General features: G+C 32.8%; 3 protein-coding genes across 3 annotated transcripts; 1 reads left to right on the forward strand and 2 right to left on the reverse strand.

Annotated features, from left to right (window-relative positions):
• Positions 1-1361: 1361 nt before the first annotated feature.
• On the forward strand, positions 1362-4700 carry LOC142526610 (putative ADP-ribosylation factor GTPase-activating protein AGD11). The gene is made up of 9 exons (XM_075631112.1): positions 1362-1486; positions 2092-2172; positions 2467-2551; positions 3067-3142; positions 3223-3386; positions 3470-3701; positions 3846-3962; positions 4054-4149; positions 4376-4700. Exons 1-9 carry the CDS (start codon positions 1438-1440, stop codon positions 4655-4657), a joined length of 1182 nt encoding a protein of 393 aa, XP_075487227.1. The 5' UTR covers positions 1362-1437; the 3' UTR covers positions 4658-4700.
• Positions 4701-5244: 544 nt separating this feature from the next.
• On the reverse strand, positions 5245-6812 carry LOC142526611 (uncharacterized). The gene has a single exon (XM_075631113.1). It carries the CDS (start codon positions 6490-6492, stop codon positions 5599-5601), a length of 894 nt encoding a protein of 297 aa, XP_075487228.1. The 5' UTR covers positions 6493-6812; the 3' UTR covers positions 5245-5598.
• A 6444-nt stretch (positions 6813-13256) lies between these two features.
• On the reverse strand, positions 13257-18828 carry LOC142527021 (protein NRT1/ PTR FAMILY 5.4). Its single transcript, XM_075631722.1, has 4 exons — positions 18494-18828; positions 18196-18413; positions 17448-17968; positions 13257-14448 (listed from the first exon to the last, which is right to left on the reverse strand). Exons 1-4 carry the CDS (start codon positions 18558-18560, stop codon positions 13542-13544), a joined length of 1713 nt encoding a protein of 570 aa, XP_075487837.1. The 5' UTR covers positions 18561-18828; the 3' UTR covers positions 13257-13541.
• Positions 18829-23394: the final 4566 nt, after the last annotated feature.

Here is a 23394-nt window from a genome sequence, read left to right on the forward strand (position 1 = left end):
TTTTTAACACCACTTGGGAAGCCAAAATGCTAAAGCTTTGATTATGCCCCAGATTGGCATATAAGAAATCCCCTCTTGATAGTATTTAGCTTTGTAAAGGCGACAAATTGTAGCATTAAGGGCACTAAAAAGTTTACATCCTTGTTTTCCTAGCATTGCCATGTTAAAGCTACAGAAGTCTCGAAAACCCATTCCAGCAAATTATTTCGGGACACACAACTTCTCCCAGCTGATCCAGTTCAAACCTTTGACTGTACTATGTTTTCCGTCCCACCAAAATGAGTTGATCATCCTCTGAATTCCATTTGCCAAGGAGGAAGAAAGGAAAAGGTATACACACAAGAAGTTGGTTTCGCTTGAGCCACTGATTTGATTAGGATCTCACAACCCACTTTGCACAGCGGCCTTTTCCTCCATGTTTGTAAGCGTGTCCAGACTCAATCTATTAGATAGGAAAAGATCTGTTGCAAAAACTTAGATCTATTTCATTAAAATGTGGGATTTTTATAAACATGAAAACTCTAATGAGACAGTCTTATGAGTCAATTTTGCTATATAAGTCTTCTATTTGGGTAAACGATAAAAAATATTACTTTTTATATCAAATATAGGTATGATTAATATGTCTCGCAAATAAATATATGTAGCAAAGATGAAAGGTCTAATACTCAACCTGATGCAAAAAATCGACTTTCATGCACCCGTATTTCTGATACATCAAAATTATTTTTTTATTATACTAGGAAAAAATATGTTATTTTGGTAAAAGTTAGCTATCAAACTAAATTAATGTAATGTCTAATATATTAAAATTTAAAACAATAACGACTTGAAGAAATTTATAAATTAACTAAATTAAGAAAGCGTGAAGCGACACAAGTGCGCGTTTAGTGGATTCTTGTTAATCTGTTTGGCGATCATCTATCTACCTTTAACTTTTGCTTGGTCTCCCAAAAGAGTAACTAAATCCTTATTGATGTAATAATTACAAAATTAAGATACCTCGTGCAAGCAAATTCCTTCCCAGAATCAACAAGAACTCAACCCAATCCAATCCAATCCAATCCCACCAAATATTTAAAAGATCAACGCAAGAATTTGTGTATGTTTTGTCCTTGCATATAATGCATTGATGTGTAATAGCCAGTGGACGTATGTAAAATTAATCCAACCACTTCTGAACCAATCTCAGCTGAACAACACCAACACCCTTTGATCCTGTAAAAAAAAATTTCTTGATTTTTATTTAAAGTTTGCTGCAATCATATTTTTTCCACATTTTCTTGATTCTAACATTTTGATCTGTGCGTCTAAAGAAATGAATAATCCGTCAGGACCCCTTTGACTCATGCAGAAAGGAAGCAAACAAAAAATGATTTATTTGAGATTATAAGCACCAAGAATTTCGGATTTGGGTCTGAATTTCTTGGGGTTGAAATGTCTGTGGAACAAGGAAATGCGGAAACAGATGATGTTTCACTTTCTGGTAATTTTCTTGTGTTTATTGTTGTGTATTCATGTTATTTTCTGCAGTTTTTTGTTGTTCTAAGAATGGGGATGATTGATGAGTGCGACCTATAATTTATTTTATGAGATCCTGTAGTTTTAAGCTGAGGTATATTTCATTTTATTGACATTTAGGAGTGTGAAATTATGATAACTGTTGATAGATAAAACTGAGTTTTATCGTTAGAAGTATGATTTCTCTGCGAGATGCTGCCTCTGAAAGTTATAAAGTAAATTTATCTTTGTTATTTTTTATCATCTCTGGTCGCACGTCGATTGAATGTGTATGCGACTTGCATTGGGAGGCATCATCCGATTTGTTTCTGTCATTTTGATTTTTCAGACTACATGATATGAGCATATGACCTGGTACAAATATTTTTTAATGTTTTCCCATCGCTAGTATCATCACTGATTACTTGGCAATTGTGTATTTGTGTTGAAGTTTTATTTATCATTTGCATGTAAATCCAAACTTGTTTTAGTTATAGGTAGATTTTTGTTCTAGGTGAACTATGTAATAAGTTGTGAAAAGTAAGTTTTCTGAGATTAATCACCGCAACATTTTTGCATCAAATGGACCAGGTTCTTGTCTTTACGATCTCCTACAAAAGGAAACCTCGCCAAAGTGGCGTAACTGTCCGAAGGAAGGGCGGAATACTTCGAGTAAGTGTACAAACTGAAAAAGGTCACCGGACCATATCCTTGTGCAATACAAAGGTTCTCAATTCCACTCATGACAATAACTACCAGCCGCGGAGTTGGGATTTTTTTGTGCTGGAGTGGATCAGGACAAATTTGAATGAAGCTTTGGCTAGCACAACTAGAGTAATCTGGGGAAAACAAGGGAAATTGAATATGATAAACTATTTTGTTGTAGTAAATAGATGCCAAATTCATTCTATCTTCATTAATGTGCAATGCTGATTTTTAACTCTGTTGAAATTTTGTGTCAATCAGGTACACAGCGTAGGCTAGAGAGTATGTTATCTGAACCCGGGAATCAATTATGTGCAGATTGTGGTTCGAGAGATCCAAAATGGGTGTAAGTCTCAGTCTCATAATTTATCTTTTTCCATTATTCTTGGTGGTAAATTTCCACATGTTTTTTTTCGAACTGGAAAAAAGGTTTGTTACAATTTGGTCTCAAACTCATACCTCGCACCAAACTTGGAACCTTGTACTGTAAACCTTCTGACAAAATTTCCACACGATTTATTGTCTACTTTAGGGCCCTGGTTTGGATTCATTTCTTGGAAATGATTCTCCATCTCCCAAAATTACACCAAAAATTGTCATCTTATTTCGCAAGATATATTTTCCTTCTTTTTCATGCCTCTAAACAAAATCATTATAAATGATAAACTTATCACTAATTCCATAATATGTTCTTTGTTATGTTATATTATATATATTCTAACCAATTATGTTATGGTAAAATTTTAAAATAACTTATACAGTAATTTGATATTACTGAATGATCTCAACTTTGTTGCTGTATTTCTTGGGTTTTTATTTATATAACAAAACTTGTGTTTATATTTCAACTGTCGTGAGCAGATCTTTGAACATCGGAGCATTCATTTGTATCAAATGCTCTGGTGTACATAGGAGCCTTGGAGTGCATATATCAAAGGTGTGGAACACTTGGTTAACTTGTCGAATCTATCACAATTACACAACCGTGATTTCTTCTATTTCATGTCTATTTTGCAGGTTTTATCTGTGAAGCTTGACGAATGGAACGATGAGCAAGTAGATTCTTTGATTGAAATGGGAGGAAATGCTGCAGTAAACTCGAAATATGAAGCTTATGTTCCATATGATTTTAAAAAACCGAGACCGGATTCCTCGATAGAGGAGCGTGCCGATTTCATAAGGTAGTTAGTTACAAGTCCATCCCTCCTAAGATCGTTTCAATGTATTTATAATTTCTCAAGTAGATTCCCTTTTGGATACACAGGAGAAAATATGAAATGCAACAATTTTCGAACCATGATTTATCATCCTCTTTCCCTTCATCTTCTTCAACATCCCACGCGAGTTCTTCAAGCTGTCAATCTCAATCTGCCATTGATAATAAGAAACACTTGGAAAAACAAACTACAGGTCACAGAATCCAAGGTCTGGGGCAGGCATTTCGTAATAGCTGGAGAAGAGGTGAACACAAGGCGCCAAAGAAAACTAACTCAATGGTAAATGTTCTTGCAGCAAGAAACCGTTACTGAATTAAGATATGACAAATAAAGATAAGCTTGCACTTTGTGATTCATTTTAATACTTAAAAATTCTGGCTTGGAAGAGTACGTTTCCTGATCATGTTCGATTGTGTGGTGTAGGCAGGTATGGTCGAATTCGTAGGATTGATCAAGGTTAACGTCGTGAGAGGTACTAACCTAGCGGTCCGAGATATGATGACTAGTGATCCATACGTCATCCTCTCACTGGGAAATCAAGTACTTATTCTGTTGTTCTCGTTTTATTGTCCATGAAGTTGTTGTAGTGATCTATGCATCACGGTTTTTTAAATGACCTGTTTTTTGGCAGTCAATGAAGACGAGGGTCATAAAGAATAATCTCAACCCGGTCTGGAACGAAAGGCTAATGTTGTCGATTCCAGAACACATTCCCCCTCTAAAGTTGGTAAGATTCCCGTATGCATAATGAAAAATGTGTATTTAATTTTCTGGATAAATGATAATTTACTGAAACATAGACGAATAAAAACATTGGTATTTGTGGTGCAATGTGATTTTCTTCTGAGAATAAAAGCATTGATATTTGAGGCTAATTTTTTTTATGCACCACTTTCCAGTTTGTTTTTGTTTTTAAAAATCTGACTCTAAGAAACTTTGTGATGGCATGCCAGCTTGTATACGACAAGGATAAATTCAAAACAGATGATTTTATGGGGGAAGCAGAGATAGATATCCAGCCACTCGTGTCTGCTGCAAAAGCTTCTGAGTGCTCCTCGATTAACGAGCCAACTCAACTCGGTAAGTGGAAAGCAAGCAAAGAGAACACACTAGTAAAAGATGGTGTTATAACTTTAGAAGATGGAAGGGTGAAACAAGATATCTCTATTAAGTTGCAGAACGTAGAACGAGGAGTTTTAGACATTGAGCTTGAATGTGTGCCTCTTACACAATAGCAAGTAACTATAAGTCCTCCCCGGTTCGGTTTCTCCAACTAGTGGCGAAAATATCCATCGAGCATGCCACGTAGCGTCCTATTTTATTTATACTTTGGATGACATGAGGCCCTCTTCTCACTTCAGAGGACAACAGGTATAGCACCAACTGTTGTATGGCGATATTTTGTGTGTATGGTTGTACTTATTTATTATCATATTTTAAACTTCAGAACAAAGTCGCCAACTGATGATATACCACTAGTCACTACAGATGCAAACTAATGATTTTCTATATGGAATACATTCAAAACTCCTGACCTCGTGAACCATACTCATTACCTGAGCTCAAGAGCATATCCATGAATCAAAACTTCGAAGCTCACGCTACGCTAGCTTGATCTTCCTTATTTTCAGCTTAGTTAAATCTCATTTTTAACAAGAGAAGTACCACAAACCTGTGAAATTTCGCAAACTTGATTGGTTTACATTCATACTCACAGCTTACATGCAACACAAATAACTCAACTGAGTCCTATAAAACAGAGGAAAAATATAATGATCTTGGTACAATAAACCATCTGTGATCTGAGGGGCCTCGACAAAAGTTTTCAAAATCATCAATATATAAACGACTGTACCATGAAAATGCTATCACAAGCTGCAAAACACTGGCAGCATATCAGCCATAAGTACATGCCACAGCACAACGGCAACTATTACATAATGAGCATTAAAATGTACACCACCAAGGTGAACAATCATACAATTCACCTACGTTCCATACATAAACCACAATGCACATGGCTGATTCCTTCAGCATATGGATATGAGGTTATCATCGTTTATACTGAATAATCAGATGACCCAAAAAAAAAAAAAAACAAAAAAACCTATACAGAGAAACAAATAAGGACACCCTTTTTCATAAGGTTAACTTAAAATCTACTCGCATTCACAGCTCATGAGCAGCAGCGTGGACACCGAACAAGCCCATTTTCGTTGCATTCCGGACACCTCTTCGGCTTCTCCTCATCCTCATCGTACACCTTCTTACTGCCACTGCAATTCGAACAAGGAACGAACCACACATCACCGCACGTATCACACGGATGCGGAGCAACAAAAGGGAGTCCCTTTATAAGCCTAACCAATTCACCAGCCTCTAGTAATTGCTTTATCACATCAGCTCCCCCAATGTACTTTCCCTTGATAAACACTTGAGGTAAGCTGATACTAGTTTCGCCCAAAACATTCAGTAACTCCTTTCTATAAGCTACATCCATGGATATATCCCTCTCATCGAGATTCACACATAACCCATGAAAAATCATGCGTACACTGTGGCAATCTTGAAATGTTCTTCGTATTCCCCGTAGGCTGGTGAAGTAAATTACAACTCTGTCCTCAGCACCAGGTAGCCTGAAGGGAGATTCCGGGACTGGAGAAGGGATACCTTTGGAAATGAAATTTGAAGAATCCGATGCTGCTAGCAGCAATTTGGTCGGCTTTATCGGCTTGGGCGAGGGCAGTGGCAAAGATTGTGAATTTTTGGGGCTTGAGGGGTGTTTTGGGGATTCGAAAATCGAGCATAATTTTCTAACCTTTCCCTTCAATGAATTACCGGCGGAGACCATCGAGCCAAAGGAGGAGCTGTACAAACTCTTGATGGAGCCGCTTTGCTGCAGAGACGGGGAATTGTAGAGGCCGAACAGAGGCTTATTGGTCATTTCACCTCCCGCCGAAGACGAGGCCTTGAAAGTTCCGTACCGGTTGAAAATCGTCAAGGAGCTGCTCCTGTTGTCTTTTTGGGATTTTTCCGGGAATTCCATTGCATGGTTCTTGCAATCAGCCATCAAGTAAACAAAAAAAAAACTCCAAAGAATCAAGGGATCTGAACGGGATTTCTGAGGTTTATAAAATTAAAGGGACGGCGGCGGCGGGCGGCTGGGGTGTTGATTGTAGCTGGTTCTTGGCTGGAAATGGAATCTCCAGTTGGGGAAAAAAATCAGAGATGTAATGAAAATGAAGGATTGAAACAAAATCGAGGAAAAGTAAGCGAGCAGAAGTGAGAATTTCTGAAAGTTGAATCGAAGCAAAGGCAGTGACGTCACTGCCGACGACAACGCCCGCCGAACACGCAGGTAATACGTGTTTTGGGGTTTGGGTTCTTATTTATCCTTTTGTCGAATACGTCAAAAATTTTAAAATTTTACTTTTAAATAATTAATTATATAATCGACTTAAACCGCATGCCGCATGACTTACCTTACAAGTCATGCGCCATTTATATGTGCTAGGGTAGGGCACCTCAATTCTAGGTGTTTTACTCAAGTTTGTCGTCTAGCGTGTGAGTATTTATTTGTTTTTTTAGAGTAACTGACGAGAAGTTTGTATTTGTGTAGGTGTTGTATAAAAACGTAATTTAAAAAGATGTAAGTCTTACGAGTATAGTAAATTTTTTTTTTTATCCGTGTTCATATGATTAGTATTTCAAATTGTTCATATACGCAACAAAGTAAAAAATATGAAGTTCGTAACTTTGAGTTTCTAAGGTATGTAGATATAAGAGTTAATATACTTCATAGGGCAGTGAAATAGATGAATATAACGAGGGACTAATAAAATAAATTAAATTAGGTATAATATATTTAATATTTTCAACATTAATTTTATTTATCACAGTGATGTTGACGACAATGAATAGAATGCTATGAAATATAACATTAATGCTACTGTTATATTAATATGAATAAAGCAAGTTTGTTTTCAAAATATAAAAGAAAGTAAAATGGCTCGAATATGTGATCCTATCGTTTGTCTACGTCACTTTTTAAATAAAAAATTATGATAAGAAACAACAAGTACTTTGGAAATTAGGATAATTATTGCGCTGAATTGAGAATCATATAGTATAGAGGATAATTGTTTAATATAGAAGCAAAAGAATACAAAAAAGTTGTATATTTATTTTTTTGCATGTACATAGATGTATATAATACGAATGTACGTTTAAGATAGTAGATGTTTATAATTTTTATAAAACCAATGTAAATTGCAAACTTTAAAAATATATGACATCATATATTGAAGATATAAATAAAATATGAAAAAAACTTGTGTATATTTTGTAGGAATCTACGTAAGTTTGGAAGTAGATGATAAGGTTAATGGTAGATAGTGAGATGAAAATTATGAACAAAGACCTATAGTCTTGAATAATTTTTTTAAATAAATAATACAAAATTATTTAAATGTAACTAAAGAGAAAAAGATATTAAAGTTATGTAGTACTTGTGGAAAATGAAGTTTTTTAAAGGGAGAGAAAATTGAAAGGAAAAACTATCGTAAAATAAAATTATGTTATCTAACTAAGCAGTTTAATGTTTACTTAGGTAAAAGATAAATATGTTACAAAAGTTAAGTTATATTTATTGAGAATTTTATATATAACAAAAATTGTTGGGAGTTTTTGAAATACGTGACGTTTTTTAAATAGGATACAAAAAAATATAGGATAATGAGATGCAAATTTGTGAGGAGGTAATTCAACAACTGTGTTGTATTTGTTTGTTTGATTGTTTTTTTTTTTTTTTTGAGTCTAAGATATTTACATGTTTATGTAAATAAAATATCAATGAACTATAGGTATAATAACATATTTCGCAAAATAACATAACTACAGCATAATGCACATAATATTTACATTACACTTTGCAAAAGTGTATAACCAGAAAGTACAAAAAAGCGATGTCGTGCAGCCATTGTTACAATAGTAGGTCGACCCTTGTCCCTGAACACCGACTTGAAGCTGAGAGGAAGAACCAAATATCATGAAAAAATAAGCCGACGTTTAAAACATTAAACGACGATAAATTATATAAATTTAAGCAATTGTAAAGAGTAGCATCGACGATATCCAATTATATAACTTTAAATCATTGCAAAGCCAATAGCCAATACGAAGAAAACAATCCACATCATTTAGCCTTTTTTCACCGTCAATAAAGGGGAGCCAGTGCTTGTAGCAAACCATAAAATGTCAAGTAGCTAAATATAAAATGTCAATACTTCTGGACCCAACACAGAAGCTATTAAATAATACTGAGCACAGTTGAAAAAGCAAGTGTCTTAGCCGACTAATACTGTGGGAAATAGTGAAAGCCATCTTCTATTGGTTGAATAACAGTCGCAATGTAAAACGGGAAAAACTGTATCATTGTGTCATATTCGTGTGGTTCTCAAATGTAGGCCAGGGAGACATTACAAGCGTTTGGAGATTGAATGACATCAAACGAATGACCTGTAGCACTAAATCATTTCTAACATGAGCACACTTTTTTTGTTTCCCTATTTTATTCCAAGTTTGTTTAACATAGAAGATAAAAAGAATTAGACAGCTAGCAAACAGAGACTTTGGTTGCTTATTTTTTTTTTTACAAAACAAAATAGAACACTATCATACCACTTCTTCTAGAGCAAAAGTAGTAGCCGATTTAATTAATTGTTTTTAATTTTTAATAAATGTCACTGGTTTTAATTTCTAAAAATAAGCTACCCAAAACTGAGTAGACCAAAACATTGGTGGAATCATCTGTTTTGGTGGATCCAAGTTTTGATTGACCCAAGTTTTTTAGTATACCAAAACATTGGTCGACCCATGTTTTGGTCGATCTAAGCTTGGATAGAGCAGAGTATCACTGCTCATATATATATATATATATATATTAATCAATTTATGGTTAATATATTTGTGTATTAAAATTCTTCAAATAAATAAACATAAATTAGTTTTAAAATTTAGTTTTTATTTTAAAAAATAAATAGAGTTCAAAAAAATATCTTTACGCATTACAAAAATTACGTTGTTAATCGTGATATATTATTTACATTATCAAAAATAGAAAAAAACATAAAAAATTTACTTTTGATCTTAAATATACTTTATATTATAGAATTTTGATAAATCAACATTTCGTACATGTTACTGTTGATGTATTTTGTGAAAAAAATGACATATATTGTGTATAAACGTGAATATTTTTTATTTAATATTTTATGGAAAAAACATGAAAAATTTATAAAGTATTAGAATTTTAAAATTTTGAAACATTAAAATTTTAATTTGTTGCCTGTTGGCATACACTATTACATTTGAGTTTTCTGAAAGGTAAATCTAATTTTACAATAAAAGAAAAGTTATTATAGAGGTAATTAAGTCTAGTAATAAATTAAACAGAAACCGTGAAGTGTTATCAACACTTTTACAAAAATTTGTGTGAGACGATCTAATGGGTCGTAGTTTGTGAGACAAATATCTTATTTGAGTCATCCATGAAAAAATATTATTTTTTATGCTAAGTGTATTATTTTTTATTGTGAATATCGGTAGGGTTGACTCATCTTATATATAAAGATTCGTGAGACCGTCTCACAAGAGACATACTTAACACTTTTTGATACGTAAATAATACTTCAATTAAATAACTTATCATTAAAGATTTTTTGTTGAAATTTTATTGAAAAATTAAAAGTATTTTTATCGACAAATTTTAAACATCATCGTTAAAGGGTTTTTCCTTTACATATAGGGTGATCATGGGTGGTTTTCAGCTGTTTATGGGCCATACAAATCAAGGGACAAACAAGCTTCTTGGGATGAACTAGCTGGTTTAAGAATGATATGGGAAGAGCGTTGGTGTGTGTGTGGAGATTTCAACGTGGTCAGATATCTTAGTGAGAAATTGGATAGTAAAATTTTGACTAGCAGTATTTGATGCTTTGATCCATTGATGAAGGAGTTGGAGTTGTGGGAGTTTTGTGATCCACCACTTTTGAATGCAAAGTTCACCTGGTCTAACATGAGGGCGTCTCCCATTTGTTGCAGAGTCATAGTTCTTTGTTCTCAGGAGGGTGGTTGGATTCCTTCCCTTTGTTGTCGACAAACAACATTGCCTAGGATTACATCAAATGATCACTTTCCTTCGATTTTGGACACTTCAAAAGGAACTTATGGCCCGACTCCTTTCAGATTTGAGAATGTGTGGTTGGAGTATAAGAACTTCAAGAAAGAATTTGCAAATAGGTGGAACATGAATAAAGACTTTCAAGGTTGGGAAGGATATAAATTAATGAGGAAGCTTAAGGTAAAGACTGACCTAAAGATAAAATAATACGGAAGCGTTACAATATAAATTGAGCTAGAGGTGAAGATATCCTCTTAATATCAAATTGTTAAAAATGTGTATGTTTTTAATTGGGGCTATATTATGTTGAACATGTTTCTTCTTCAGGCATGTGGATGATAACCGTTGGAAATTTTAGTTTTTTATAGCTCATGTGACATCTAGCAAAGCCGTGTTTTAATTTTTTGATTGGTATCAGCGAGCAAACTCCTGTTTATGGAGACCGGGTTCTTGGTCCTTTCCCAGTACCTGAGTTCCCCACAACTCCTGGTACGTTTGGAGCGGGGCTGCCTCGGAATGAGGGAACAATCCCAGGAATTGGAGTTGCCAATGCCTCTATCTGTTCCATCTTTTGATTCAACTATTCAAGGAGATCAGAAGGCACCACCACCTCTATTAGTTTTGACGCTTATGGGAGCCCGTCGGATCTCTTCTCGCTGAGTAACCAACATCAGTCTTATCAACAAAATGCTGCTCAAACAAAGCCAGTTTATACAAAGAAATAACATTGTCTTTACAACTCAATAACTGAAAATGACAGAATTAATACGGAAGTGTTACAATTTAAATTGAATTTAAACTCAAACTACAATCTCGAAATTTCACCGGTCCCAAAACTGGCCTGACTCTTCTTCTTCGAGCTGTTCTTCATGCTTATCTGGAAATGGGAGGGTAAGGCCATATACGGCTACAATCCCACCATGTAAGGGCAAAAAACATGTCATATTGGGATTCATAATCATATCCAGTCAAATCCTCACAGTGCCCAAAACCATACGACAATCAATACAAGAAGGGAGTAGAAAAAGAATTTGCACTCGTCCGAATTTTCAAAAACAAAAAATGCAAAACCGAAAATCAAATTTAAAACAAGTCCACTTACCGTATTTCTTAATGGAAACGAGAAGGTTCGAATCACACTCAACTCGGATTGCTTCTTGCTCCTAGCTCGAGCGGCAGTTTGGCTCACGTTCTAGCCTAACTCTTGTACGATTTTTCAGCAACAATTTCGCCTAGAGTATGCTGTTGGAATTCGAAACTTGCAGCTCTAGATTTCGAATTTTAGGGTGTGAGGAAGGCTAGAAATGATGGACTATTTATAGGTGATGGGATGAGGCTAAATTGGGTGCCTAAATCATGTCCAAAATTGGCCTCAATCCCACATTTTTTACTCCCAAAATCCATTCCATGATTGATTGATTTATTTAGCTATCAAATTATGAGATTTATTCCTTGATTCCTACCCTTCCATTGGTTCGAAAATATGGGGTGGCTAGATCCAACAATTTTTGATCAAACTTGGCTGATTTGTTTCCAATTAACCTTGTAAGCATCTTGTATGTATGAATCACAATATTTAGGCATATAATCTAGTAGAAAATTGAACCATATAAGCTAGCCTACTACTACTTTATGTGATCTTACCCTCATTCCTCCCTTAATTCTTTATCTCATTATGCATAATTATAACCTGCTCATTGAATTTTAGGAATATCCATTAATTAATTTATCTTATTTCCTTGCACCTTATATAATATTCCAATCTTGGATGGGTGAGCGTGTGAGTGAGGACATAAGCATGCTGGAAAGACTCGTCTTGGTACGGTGAGGACAGCCATCGAATCTGGTGCGTTACATACAGAGCAGTACATGTGTTTGATGGGGCTTGAATCAAAAATTTTAAAATGGGTTCTCTGGTTGCTATAAATAATATTAAAAGTCAGTTAGCAAATAATAAATATAATAAATACACAAGAAACAATATCTTACATAAAAAACAAATCAATAAATATTTGAAATAATTACATAAATAATAATTGTCTGGCTATTTTAGAGGAAAAAAATATATCAAATTTGTATAATCCAGTTTTCGAATCATTTCTTTGTCAATCAACAACATAACTAGCTCATTTAATCTATTTTGTGACATTATTGATCGAAGATAAGTGTTTATTAACTTCAACTTCAAAATAAACTTCTTTCTACTTATGCAGTTGTTACTGGGATATTTAACAAAATCTTATAGGTAATATAAGTATTTAAGAAAAAATTATTTAGTTTTATCAAACACTGTAGCATCTTAAAAAAATTGTAGAAGTTCTATACAATATTTCATCAAACTAGTTAAAGACTAACCGGTTAACTCTCGAGTCATATTGTTAACAGATTTCTATAGTGCCCCTCTATTCAAGTTTGGACGCTCACTACTTACTGCAGTCTGGAAATACGAATCCACATGGAATGCAGACAAATTTAGCATTCAGTCAGGGATTCCTCCGCCGTTGCCTCCTGGCCCCCCGCCGCATGGTCAAGCTCATCAGTAGAATCACGTTAGTTCACTACTTTTTTTTTATCCAGCCATTTTTTTTTATTCTGATTCTTGTACTGGGTATTATATGTTGCCATATTATTTTGGGTGAGAACTTATGCTCGACGTGGACTCATCTGGGATTCATTTCCCTGATTACTTACAAGTGTGTTGGAATCTACATGTGATGGGATTTATCATTCGAGAAATTAATGGTATTTGAAGTGCGTACGTTCCATGTCTTATTATGACAAATGTATCGAATTCCAATCCGTATACAAATTCATATCGAATAATGTATACCGTGAAAGTCATAAGAGGCATACAAAGCTATGACGTTTAAGAATTTGTAAAGTAGTATGCCCTAATAAACCTAAATTGCTATTAAAGGTTCGGTCCGCCGGGAAAAAGTTCACCTTAACTGTTTCAAATCTTCCATTGATATGCAATAATCTGATTCTTTCTCGCTGGAACTGGAATGAGCCTCGCATTCAACTCCAATCTTTTTGTAGACCACCCTTCTTGCAACATAAACAAACCCACAAAAATTAACAGCACTCAGTGCAGCCAGAACCCAATAAAAATATTCAAGTTTTGCCCTGTTAATGTTGTCTCCAAGCCATTTATGCCCAGTCCTCGAGCCTATCCCTTGCATGATACTTATCAAACCAGTACTCAAAAAGCTTCCAACCCCGGTCACACTAATATACGCAGCTGCACCGATGCTTCTCATTTCAGCCGGCATTTGATCGTAAAATAATTCTTGCAATCCGACAATCGTAAACACATCAGAAATCCCACACAACATGTACTGTGGGATCAGCCACCAAACAGCCATTGGAACCACAGCTTTCGGCATGTCTAATAATCCGTTTTGTCTAGCTACTCGTACCCTTTTGGACTCGACACATGCAGCAACTGCCATTGTCAGAATGGAGAAGATTAGGCCGATCCCGATTCGTTGCAGCATTGTTATTCCGGTTGGGTGGTTTGTGAATCTTCTTGCAATGGGAACGAAGGCTCTTTCATATAGTATAACGGATGTCAGAATTGTAAGGCCCGTGAAAACTTGGAATGATGCTGGTGGGATTTGGTAGGTTTTTGTGATGAATCTGTTCATTGTACTGCTTTGTTTGGTAAAATAAGTGCTCAGTTGTGCTATCACCACGGCAAACATTAAGCAGCTAAGCCAAATGGGGATGAGTTGGAGAACTAGTTTTACTTCTTCTACTTGGTTTACCGAGCATAGTCTCCATGGATTCCTCTTCTGATCACTCGATGCATCCCTGTCGTCCATGAACGTCGCCTTGTCGAGGAATCTGCAAAATGGCGAATACGATCACATTTGTAATGTGGATGGATTCCAAATATATTATTTTGTCCAAACAATTTAGGAATCACCAAACTGCCGGACGTATCACATACATACATACATACATACATACATATACATATATATATATATATATATATATCTATCTGTGTGTGTGTATGTGTGTGTTTAGCATGTCGATTACTCATACATAATGAGATCTCCTTTAGATTTTTAGGTGAATGGATAATCTATAGAGCCTAAAAAAGTTTTGCTGCAACAAAAATATACACAAAAAAGAAAACATCTAACTCAAGATAGTGAGGGTAATTTATTAAATCAGGGAAATAAATAAATAATAATAATTTTAAAACCTTCCCACGAAAAAAATTAAGAAAATATAATTTTTTTAAACTCAAAAACCATTAATTCAAAATTTCCCACACAAGAAATCAATTTGTTTCACCATACAATAGTTTTTTTAAAAAAAAATTATTCATAATCATATAATGAAGTATCTATTGGCTTGCAATACACATTTTGAATTAGTTATTATTAAACTAAAATTTATTTATGTCAAAGATAAAATTTAGGAGAACCATATTAATTTAATAAAGAAAAGCATATTTAAATTAAATGTGAAATATTTTCACATGCATTTGATTTAACTGGTTAAATAATGTTTATTAAAGTTTTTAAGTATTTTTAATTCTATATATTTTGAATACAAAATGACTTCTTGTGATATTCATTAAATAGTTTATTACATTGACACGTTTTATGTCCTCCAACCAACTTTAACAAGTAAAGTAAAACCGAATTTTTTGTGATCGGACTCAATGTGGATTAGTTTTTTAGTCGGTCACGTTACTTGTAATGCTAACTAACCTAAACTGAGAAAAAAAAAAAACTAGATTAAATTTTTTTGGCAAAAACTCGTGCGAGACAGTCTCACGTGTCGTATTTTGTGAGACAGATCTCTTATCTGGGTCATCCATGAAAAATATTACTTTTTATGCTAAGATTATTACTTTTTATTGTGAATATCGGTAGGATTGACCCGTCTCACAGATAAAGATTTATGAGATCGTCTCACAAGAGACCTATTTTTTTTATTCCGAATTATCTTGATTTTTACAAAAATAAATATTAATATAGCCAATTTTGAATCATTGCTATTTTTTGGCTATATATATAGGTTCGATGATTCTTGTCTTAATGGATGAACCAATAAGTGAACCAGATTGTCGAGGATTGATTTGATGTCCATTTATGAAATATATATGAACAAAATGAGTCTACGTCATTTCAAAACGCTATCTTATGATCACTCTAATATTTTCATGATCGATTCGGTCAATCTTAAAATAATATCAATCAGTATGATCGAAACACTTTTATATTATATAAAATAATAATTTAATATAATAAATAATATATTTTAAATTCTAAAAATCTTAAATTTGTATATAAAAAAAACATGTTTACTAAAATGTAAAATCTAAACAACAATGTACCTATAATCAAATATTAAATGTGATTATATATATTTTAAACAAAAAAATTACAAGTAAAATAAGCTATAATATTTTAAAGTTAAAAATCAACTAGATTCTATTAAACCAAATAATCATGTGTGTATATATATAACCAAAAATAAAATTTGATATTTTAAAGTTAAAAATCAATTAGATTTTAAAAAAAATTATTATTTTTTTTTAAATAATGAATTGGTTAGGTCGGTTTTTGACCCGTTTATGATCGGTTTGATTGTTAAAATAGTTTTGAAGTGTGGTTCAAATCGAACCAGTGATATGTAGTTGGTCGAACACGACGGCCAGCTCAGATTTTGAAACATGGGTTGACTCTAAAACAAATCTTGTAAAGTTTAATGCTAATTTTGATATAATTATAAAGTAATTAATCCACAAATAGATCCACCCAAATAAAGTAAATCTATGAATTCATTGATTCTATGCCGATTGTGTGTTTAGTCAAAATATAATAATAATGTAATTTAGTACATGTGGGCCAAAGGTAATTTTAATTGTTGTTCAGAAAATATTAAGAAAATAATCGAGCCACAAAACAGAAAAACCACAAATTTCATTTCAAATTTGTTTTATAAATGGATTTATTTCCCCTAGCTAGTACAATTATGTAAATAGCGAGTTTAATTAGAGACGATATTGCGAATCTACTTCACATCAGTGAGACATATTGATCATGTTAATGCAAAGTTATATTTTTTAAATAAAAATAATATTTTTCATTAATTTTGTCGGGTCGGAAATCTAACTTACAATATTTATCCGAAAGACGGTTTTTCACGTACATTTTTGTGTTGTCTAAAATTAACAGGCATAAAACTTTCTTTTAATTTAATTGTATTACTTCGGGTAAATTTAATAATATAAGATAAATATTTAAAACTTATATCTTACTCCATAATATGGGATCTGTCTACATGCACAATATTCTTTTATGTTAAACTTAATTTAATATTAAAAAATCTAGAAATTATATTAAACTATATTGAGACTTTCTTCACAAGATTTTTTATAATTAATTGAGATGATTGTATTAATTAAGACAATTATTTAAGCAGAGTAATTTGTTATTGAGTATGACTCTTGTGAGACGATCTCACGAATTTTTATATGTGAGACGTGTCAACCATACATATATTCACAATAAAAAGTAATATCTTAGCATAAAAAGTAATATTTTTTTCATGGATGACCAAAATAAGAGACGCGTCTCATACAAGTTTTAGCCTTTGTTATTTTAGAATACATAATATTTATGACTATTTTTTGTTTTAAAATCATGGATGATGTTATAGTTTTACAAAATCAAAACGAGGATAATATTTACATTAAAAAAATATTATTTTATTGATAATATAATGACATAAACAATTTCTAATTAAAAAAAAAGAGCTAATATAATGAAAATAATAATAATAATAATAATTAGATAAAAAAAGAAGAGAGAAGCAAATACCTGAACTGTCTCGTAGGAGCCAAAACCCGAATGAATCCACCACCTTCCTTCATATTGACACCCTCACTCTCGTTACAAATTCCCTTCACCTCCCTCTCCGGCAACCGCCTCTTCCTCAAGGCGGAGACCACCACCTGAGCCACCCTAGTAAAGGGGCTTCCCACAGGAGCCTGGCGGCGATACGTCCTACTTCCAATCAAGAACACGGCAAGAGCCGCCGCTATTGCCACAGCCAGCATGCCAAACCCGAAACTCCAGCCCACATAATCCTCCACGTAGATCACCGCCAGCACCGCCGCAACGGCGCCGCACACTATCCCGACGTACCACCAGTTGAAGAAAGAGCTCTTAGCCACCTTCTCTTCGGGCAAAGTCTCGTCGAATTGATCAGCAGCAAAAGTCTGTACACATGGCTTGTGCCCACCTTCTCCGATTGCAAGAACGTACAATGATGTAAAGAAAACCGTATGGCGGAGCCCCGAAGGCACTGTAGAGGCCGCTAAGGTTAACAGAATTAATCCCTGTTAAATTAAATCAATTGATAAGCAATTTTTTTACAAATATGAATGAGATCGAGATTGTAATTAAATAGAGTACTTATCAGTAATTTAGTTATGGTATTTTACTGTTCCATTTATTTCAGTAATTTTTAATTATGATATTTTCCTACAACCAAACACAAATCAATGATGAAACTAAAATTGAATATGTCCGATTAACTTGAAAAAAAAAATAGAAATAAACTCACGGAAAGATAAATGGTGGAGGAGATGACGACCATCTTGTACCGGCCGACATAAGAATCGGCGAGAAAGCCACCAATCACCGGGAAGATGGCGGAGACACCTTGCCAGGTGTTGACGTTCTTGGCGGCTGCCGCCGTGGTTTGCCCCAACACCTTTGTTAGATACATAAATAAGTTTCCGGCCACTCCATAGTATGCAAATCTTTCAGCTATCTCAACAACTGGCCAAATAAATTCAACAAATTCATATGGCATGTATACAAAAAATTAAATAAAATTATAAAATCTTTAATTTTCTTACAAATGATGAAGATGGCTGATTTCCAACCACCATTTTTGGGTTTTTCCTCTAGGGAATTTTCATCCATGATATGGTTCTTTATCTGTTGAAAGGCAAGCAGGATGAGAATATTGAGGTTATTTTTATTTGTACACAAGAAAAAAGTGTGTTTTACTATGTTTTTGTCCCATTTGTTATGACTTTGAGAAAGCACAGATCAATGCTCCGTTGAATTTGGTAAAAGAAAAAGCACATACTCCCGAGTTATTAGGGGGGTTGGTTGTCAATTTCTTTCAGATTCGCATAATCTGACATTTAAATCAATTTAATGGCATGGATTATTTACGGATTTGGATCCTCTACTATGACTGAAAACACAGCACGGGTAGTGTGCTCTTTTTACACCAGATGCTCAACTGATTATCTCATTTCGTCTGACAATTTTTTAAATTTACCTGACACTGTGTGGGGTCCATCAGATTATCAACTGATCATCTTGTATAAAAAGTGCACGACATCAAGTACTGTGTTTTCAGCTATAACAGATAATCCAAATCCGATTATATTTATGTCAATCTTTCTCATGTTGGTTAAATATTTTGCTTTGGTCTTTTTTTCATAATTTTCTTCAAAACTAATTTATCATTCTGAAGAAAAAATAAAAAATTTAATTGAAATATAAAAATATCCCTATCAATAAAATAAAAATTATTGCACATATAAAAAAAATTATAGATGCACCGTGACATGTGCTCTGTTACATTATTAAGATATATGCAAAAATTTGTGTGGGACGGTCTTATAGGTCGTATTTTTTGAGACATATATCTTATTTGGGTCATTCATGAAAAAATATTACTTTTTATACTAAGAGTATTACTTTTTATTATGAATATCAGTATGATTGACCCGTCTCACAGATAAAGATTCATGAAACCGTCTCATAAGAAACCTACTATAAAATATATGTTCTTAATATTGTATCATACACATGACATGTATTGAGGTAATTTATGTCACGCCCCGGGACGGGGGTTGGTTAACACCGACGTTGCTCTCAAATTTACATTCGAAAACAACAAGCCTCAGAAGTACAAAATTCAGAAACCAGTCTTTTATTCATAATATGAAATAATTCATTGTCTGATACAAACTCGAATCACTAATGTTTTACAGCGGAAATGTAAAACAGACATAACATTGCTTCTACAGATGCAGCGGAAAAACATAATTTAAAACTGAGAATAACATTGCTCCCAGTTGTCAAAACCATTTTTAACATAAACAGCAATACGAATAATATACAGAAATTCTTATTTTCAGAACAGAAATCGGTATTCAATATTCAGTAATCAGTAATCATTATTCAGTAATCAGAAATTTGACAAGTAAGCACTGAGCATGTTCGTGAATTTCATGGCTAAACTGATATCAGTCCCCCATATGTTCTCTCCTCTAAGGGGTGATGCCAGTAATCAGTAATCGGTAATCAGTAATGTTCAGAATATATATTCCTACCATTAGTTCACTAGGTTTCAGTGCTTCAAAATTCAGATATCAAGAATCGATCATACAGAAATTTTGCTTTAGAACATAAATCATCAAACTGGATTCAAGATACTATACATAAGTCCACTTACCGTAATTTGCTGGAGAGTTTCGGTTGAAGTCTGGAAATAGGCTTGCTCTCGCTACTGGTTTCTACTGCCCGAAAATAAGCACTCTCTTATCTCAAATATTTCAAGTGATAACTCAAGATTTGTGTAACACCAATTCAGAGGTTTGAAGGTGTTATATATAGGCAAAATTCTGACTGTTAGCTTTCCAAATAAATGGCCATAATCTGCCATTAACAATCTTTATTCCGTGTTAAATGCTTCAGTTACAAGTCATGGGCTGAATTAGTAACTATCTGCTGGAATTTCGTGCTGCTGCTGCTGGATTTTATCTGTTGTCTGCTGCTGGATTTTATCTGTTGTTTGCTGCTGGATTCTAATCTGCTGGAAAAATACCAGCTTCTGAAATATTAGCATCTGCTGGAATTTTGCATTGCTACTGAAATGCTGGAAATTCGGGTTCTCACAATTTATGTATTTCAAATAATGTCATACAAGTTATATAAGGTTCCACTAAGATGAAAATTTTGATTTGAAAGTGGAGATTAGAAGAATGGATTTGAAATGATAACGCCTATATTGAGTGTATTTTGAATCTTTTACGATTGTCATCACATATAAATATAAATTAATAAACAAGTAACTTTGAAATTCATCTGACATAAATTCAACCAAATAATCAAATAAATTTAAAACTCATATCCTTAAACTCATGGACTTAAACACATCTTCAAATAATTTACATTTAAATCATATAAACAAAATATAATTTAACACCAATATATTTAGACAATGGCAGCACAAAACATGTTCCCTTGACAATATTGGCCTAATGTCTTGTCTATGTCCTTTTCATCTAGGTTTACAGTAGTTGACCTTTTTGTTAACCACAGCTCGTGCTACTAAATCGTGTAATTATTTTTCAATTTGACCAATGCCTTGTGTCCAAGATGACTATGAATGTCTTCGATCTAGATAAAATAATTACATTTTGTCACTAACTATAGAATATTATATTTTAAAAATTAATAAATTATATAGGCAATTACACAATTATACCATGTAAAAAAATAGAGATCAATCTCAACATCATTGCTTTTAGAAACATGGAACCAATTCGTTCCATTCCACACTAATATTTTGACAATATTTCAAAATATTTAGTAATGTCTTTGAACTTATTTTTGGAATATTAATCTAATAATAGTTTAAAGTTGAAAAGTACCACACAGTTGAATTTTCCATCGATTGGTTAAACAATAAGTTGACATATTTCCCATCTTTTTGAGTAGAAGATAAGTTATTTACAATTAAGTTTCGAAACCGAACGAGATTTCATCTTGATATAAGCCATAGATGTGTGTGTATTTTTTTAGAACAACTTGAGGTAGGAGGGGATGAGATTTTTATTTTGTTGTTTACGTTTTTACATAATTGTCGCGTACAAGCACCAGTTCGATGAGAGTTCCTTCGGAAAAAAAAAATCATTATAGTTTAAAACCTAGTAAATATGCTCATGATATCACTAATTTAAAACTTTATAGATTCATATGCTCATGATATCACTATTTACATGGTCCAATGATCAAAATATTGCTATACTAAACTACATATTTTCTACTATCTATGGTTAATGTTAAATACATTGTAGAATATGGGTCTCACGACAATCATTGTTTTAAGAATCGGAATGGACCGGTTGGTTTGATCGAGAGTATGTCACGAGTTTGGTCATGACCATATCCAAAAACCATTTTATCAGTCAAAACAGGTAAAACACCAGTCAAGTCGACTCTTGAATTGATGAACCAATTAAAAATTGATCGGAACAATTCACATTTTTAAAATTTAATTATTTATTATATTAAATTTTTTCCCGGTTATATATATATGTGTGTGTGTGTGTGATTATTATTATTTTTAAATTTATTATAAATATTATTTTAGTAGTATTAAAATTTATTTGATTTATTTTTTTGTTTTATATATATATATATATATATATATATATATATATATATAAAACAAAAAAATAAATCAAATAAATTTTAATATATATATATATATATATATATATATATATATGTTGTTGTTTATATTTTATACTTTGATAAATATTTTTTATTATTTATATACATATTTAAGATTTTTATAATTTCAAATGTATTATTTGCTATATTATTATTTTTTAGGAGTATTATATTATTATTTTATATAATATAACGGAGTTCTAGTCCGACTGTTTGGTTGAAACGGTTCGATAACTTGAACCAATATTTTAAAGTAAATGTTAAAATCAAATGTTTACCACTAGGTCAAAAGTTAAGTTGTTAACCAAGACACAACTTTAATTCTTTATACTTGTAGCAACGCAGAGTGCACCTACTTTGGTGTTAATGGGTCAGACTGTTAGGTCTATGAACCTGGATAGTGCATGTCTATCTGCTGATATTATCTCATATTCTCTAGAGATTAGTTTTATCATTTTCTTACTGTTAGTTTTGTCCCCAACAGAAACAATATTATCTGTTAAGATCTGACGTTGCTATTTTAAGGCTTACCTAACGAACCAAAGCAAACAACGAAATGTTAGTAGCTTGACACATGAGAACTTTTTAGAAGTTCGTCTATTTCAATATTACTTTCACTTATACACACTTTAACTCAATAAATATTACTTTCATTTATACACACTTAACTCAATATAAAATGATTCGATCATCGGAACAATTATGAAATTTTTTTCAAGAATTTGTCTTTCATGATATAAAATAGTACGAGTTAATTTAGGAGATATTATCATTATTATTATTTTCTTATTGTGAATTGTAGATATTTGTGGTGGCGATAGATACATGCACCTGATATTTATAGTGCAATCTAGCATTTCATTTCATATCAAATCAATCATTCTATAATTTTAATTAAGACAATTAAATTAATACTGTTTTATACTTCTTTTTCTGTTGACGCACATTAGGGTCCAAAAGTGCTAAATCCACTACCACTAATGGCATGCAAATTTAATTAATACATTATTATATTTTTTTGGGTAAATAATATTCGTCACGAAAGGATGTTGCTTGAATGGGCTAATTTTGATTGGTATGTGAAATACGTAATTTATTAAATTAAAATTTCTTTCATTTGGCTGTCGTTTGAGTTGGATTGTAATTCTTGTTAATAATTTTTATATTGACCGATATGATTTTAAATAATTAATTCTTTAGCTTGATCACTTATAAATACATAGGCGTAGATTATTTTTCAAAATATTATTGGGTCAAATGTATATGAGTAAGAATA

This window comes from Primulina tabacum, chromosome 15, assembly GCF_025594145.1.
Source record: "Primulina tabacum isolate GXHZ01 chromosome 15, ASM2559414v2, whole genome shotgun sequence".
Taxonomy (NCBI): domain Eukaryota; kingdom Viridiplantae; phylum Streptophyta; class Magnoliopsida; order Lamiales; family Gesneriaceae; genus Primulina; species Primulina tabacum.

Excerpts from the sequence above, each read along its gene's own strand:
- LOC142526611 (XM_075631113.1), bottom strand. The coding sequence starts at position 6,492 with ATGGCTGATTGCAAGAACCATGCAATGGAATTCCCGGAAAAATCCCAA.
- LOC142527021 (XM_075631722.1), bottom strand. The coding sequence starts at position 18,560 with ATGGATGAAAATTCCCTAGAGGAAAAACCCAAAAATGGTGGTTGGAAA. Across the intron at positions 17,969-18,195 it reads CCTCCACCATTTATCTTTCC|GGATTAATTCTGTTAACCTT; the intron begins GTGAGTTTATTT and ends TTAATTTAACAG. Across the intron at positions 14,449-17,447 it reads GCTCCTACGAGACAGTTCAG|ATTCCTCGACAAGGCGACGT; the intron begins GTATTTGCTTCT and ends GCCATTTTGCAG.
- LOC142526610 (XM_075631112.1), top strand. The coding sequence starts at position 1,438 with ATGTCTGTGGAACAAGGAAATGCGGAAACAGATGATGTTTCACTTTCT. Across the intron at positions 1,487-2,091 it reads AGATGATGTTTCACTTTCTG|GTTCTTGTCTTTACGATCTC; the intron begins GTAATTTTCTTG and ends CAAATGGACCAG. Across the intron at positions 4,150-4,375 it reads ACATTCCCCCTCTAAAGTTG|CTTGTATACGACAAGGATAA; the intron begins GTAAGATTCCCG and ends ATGGCATGCCAG.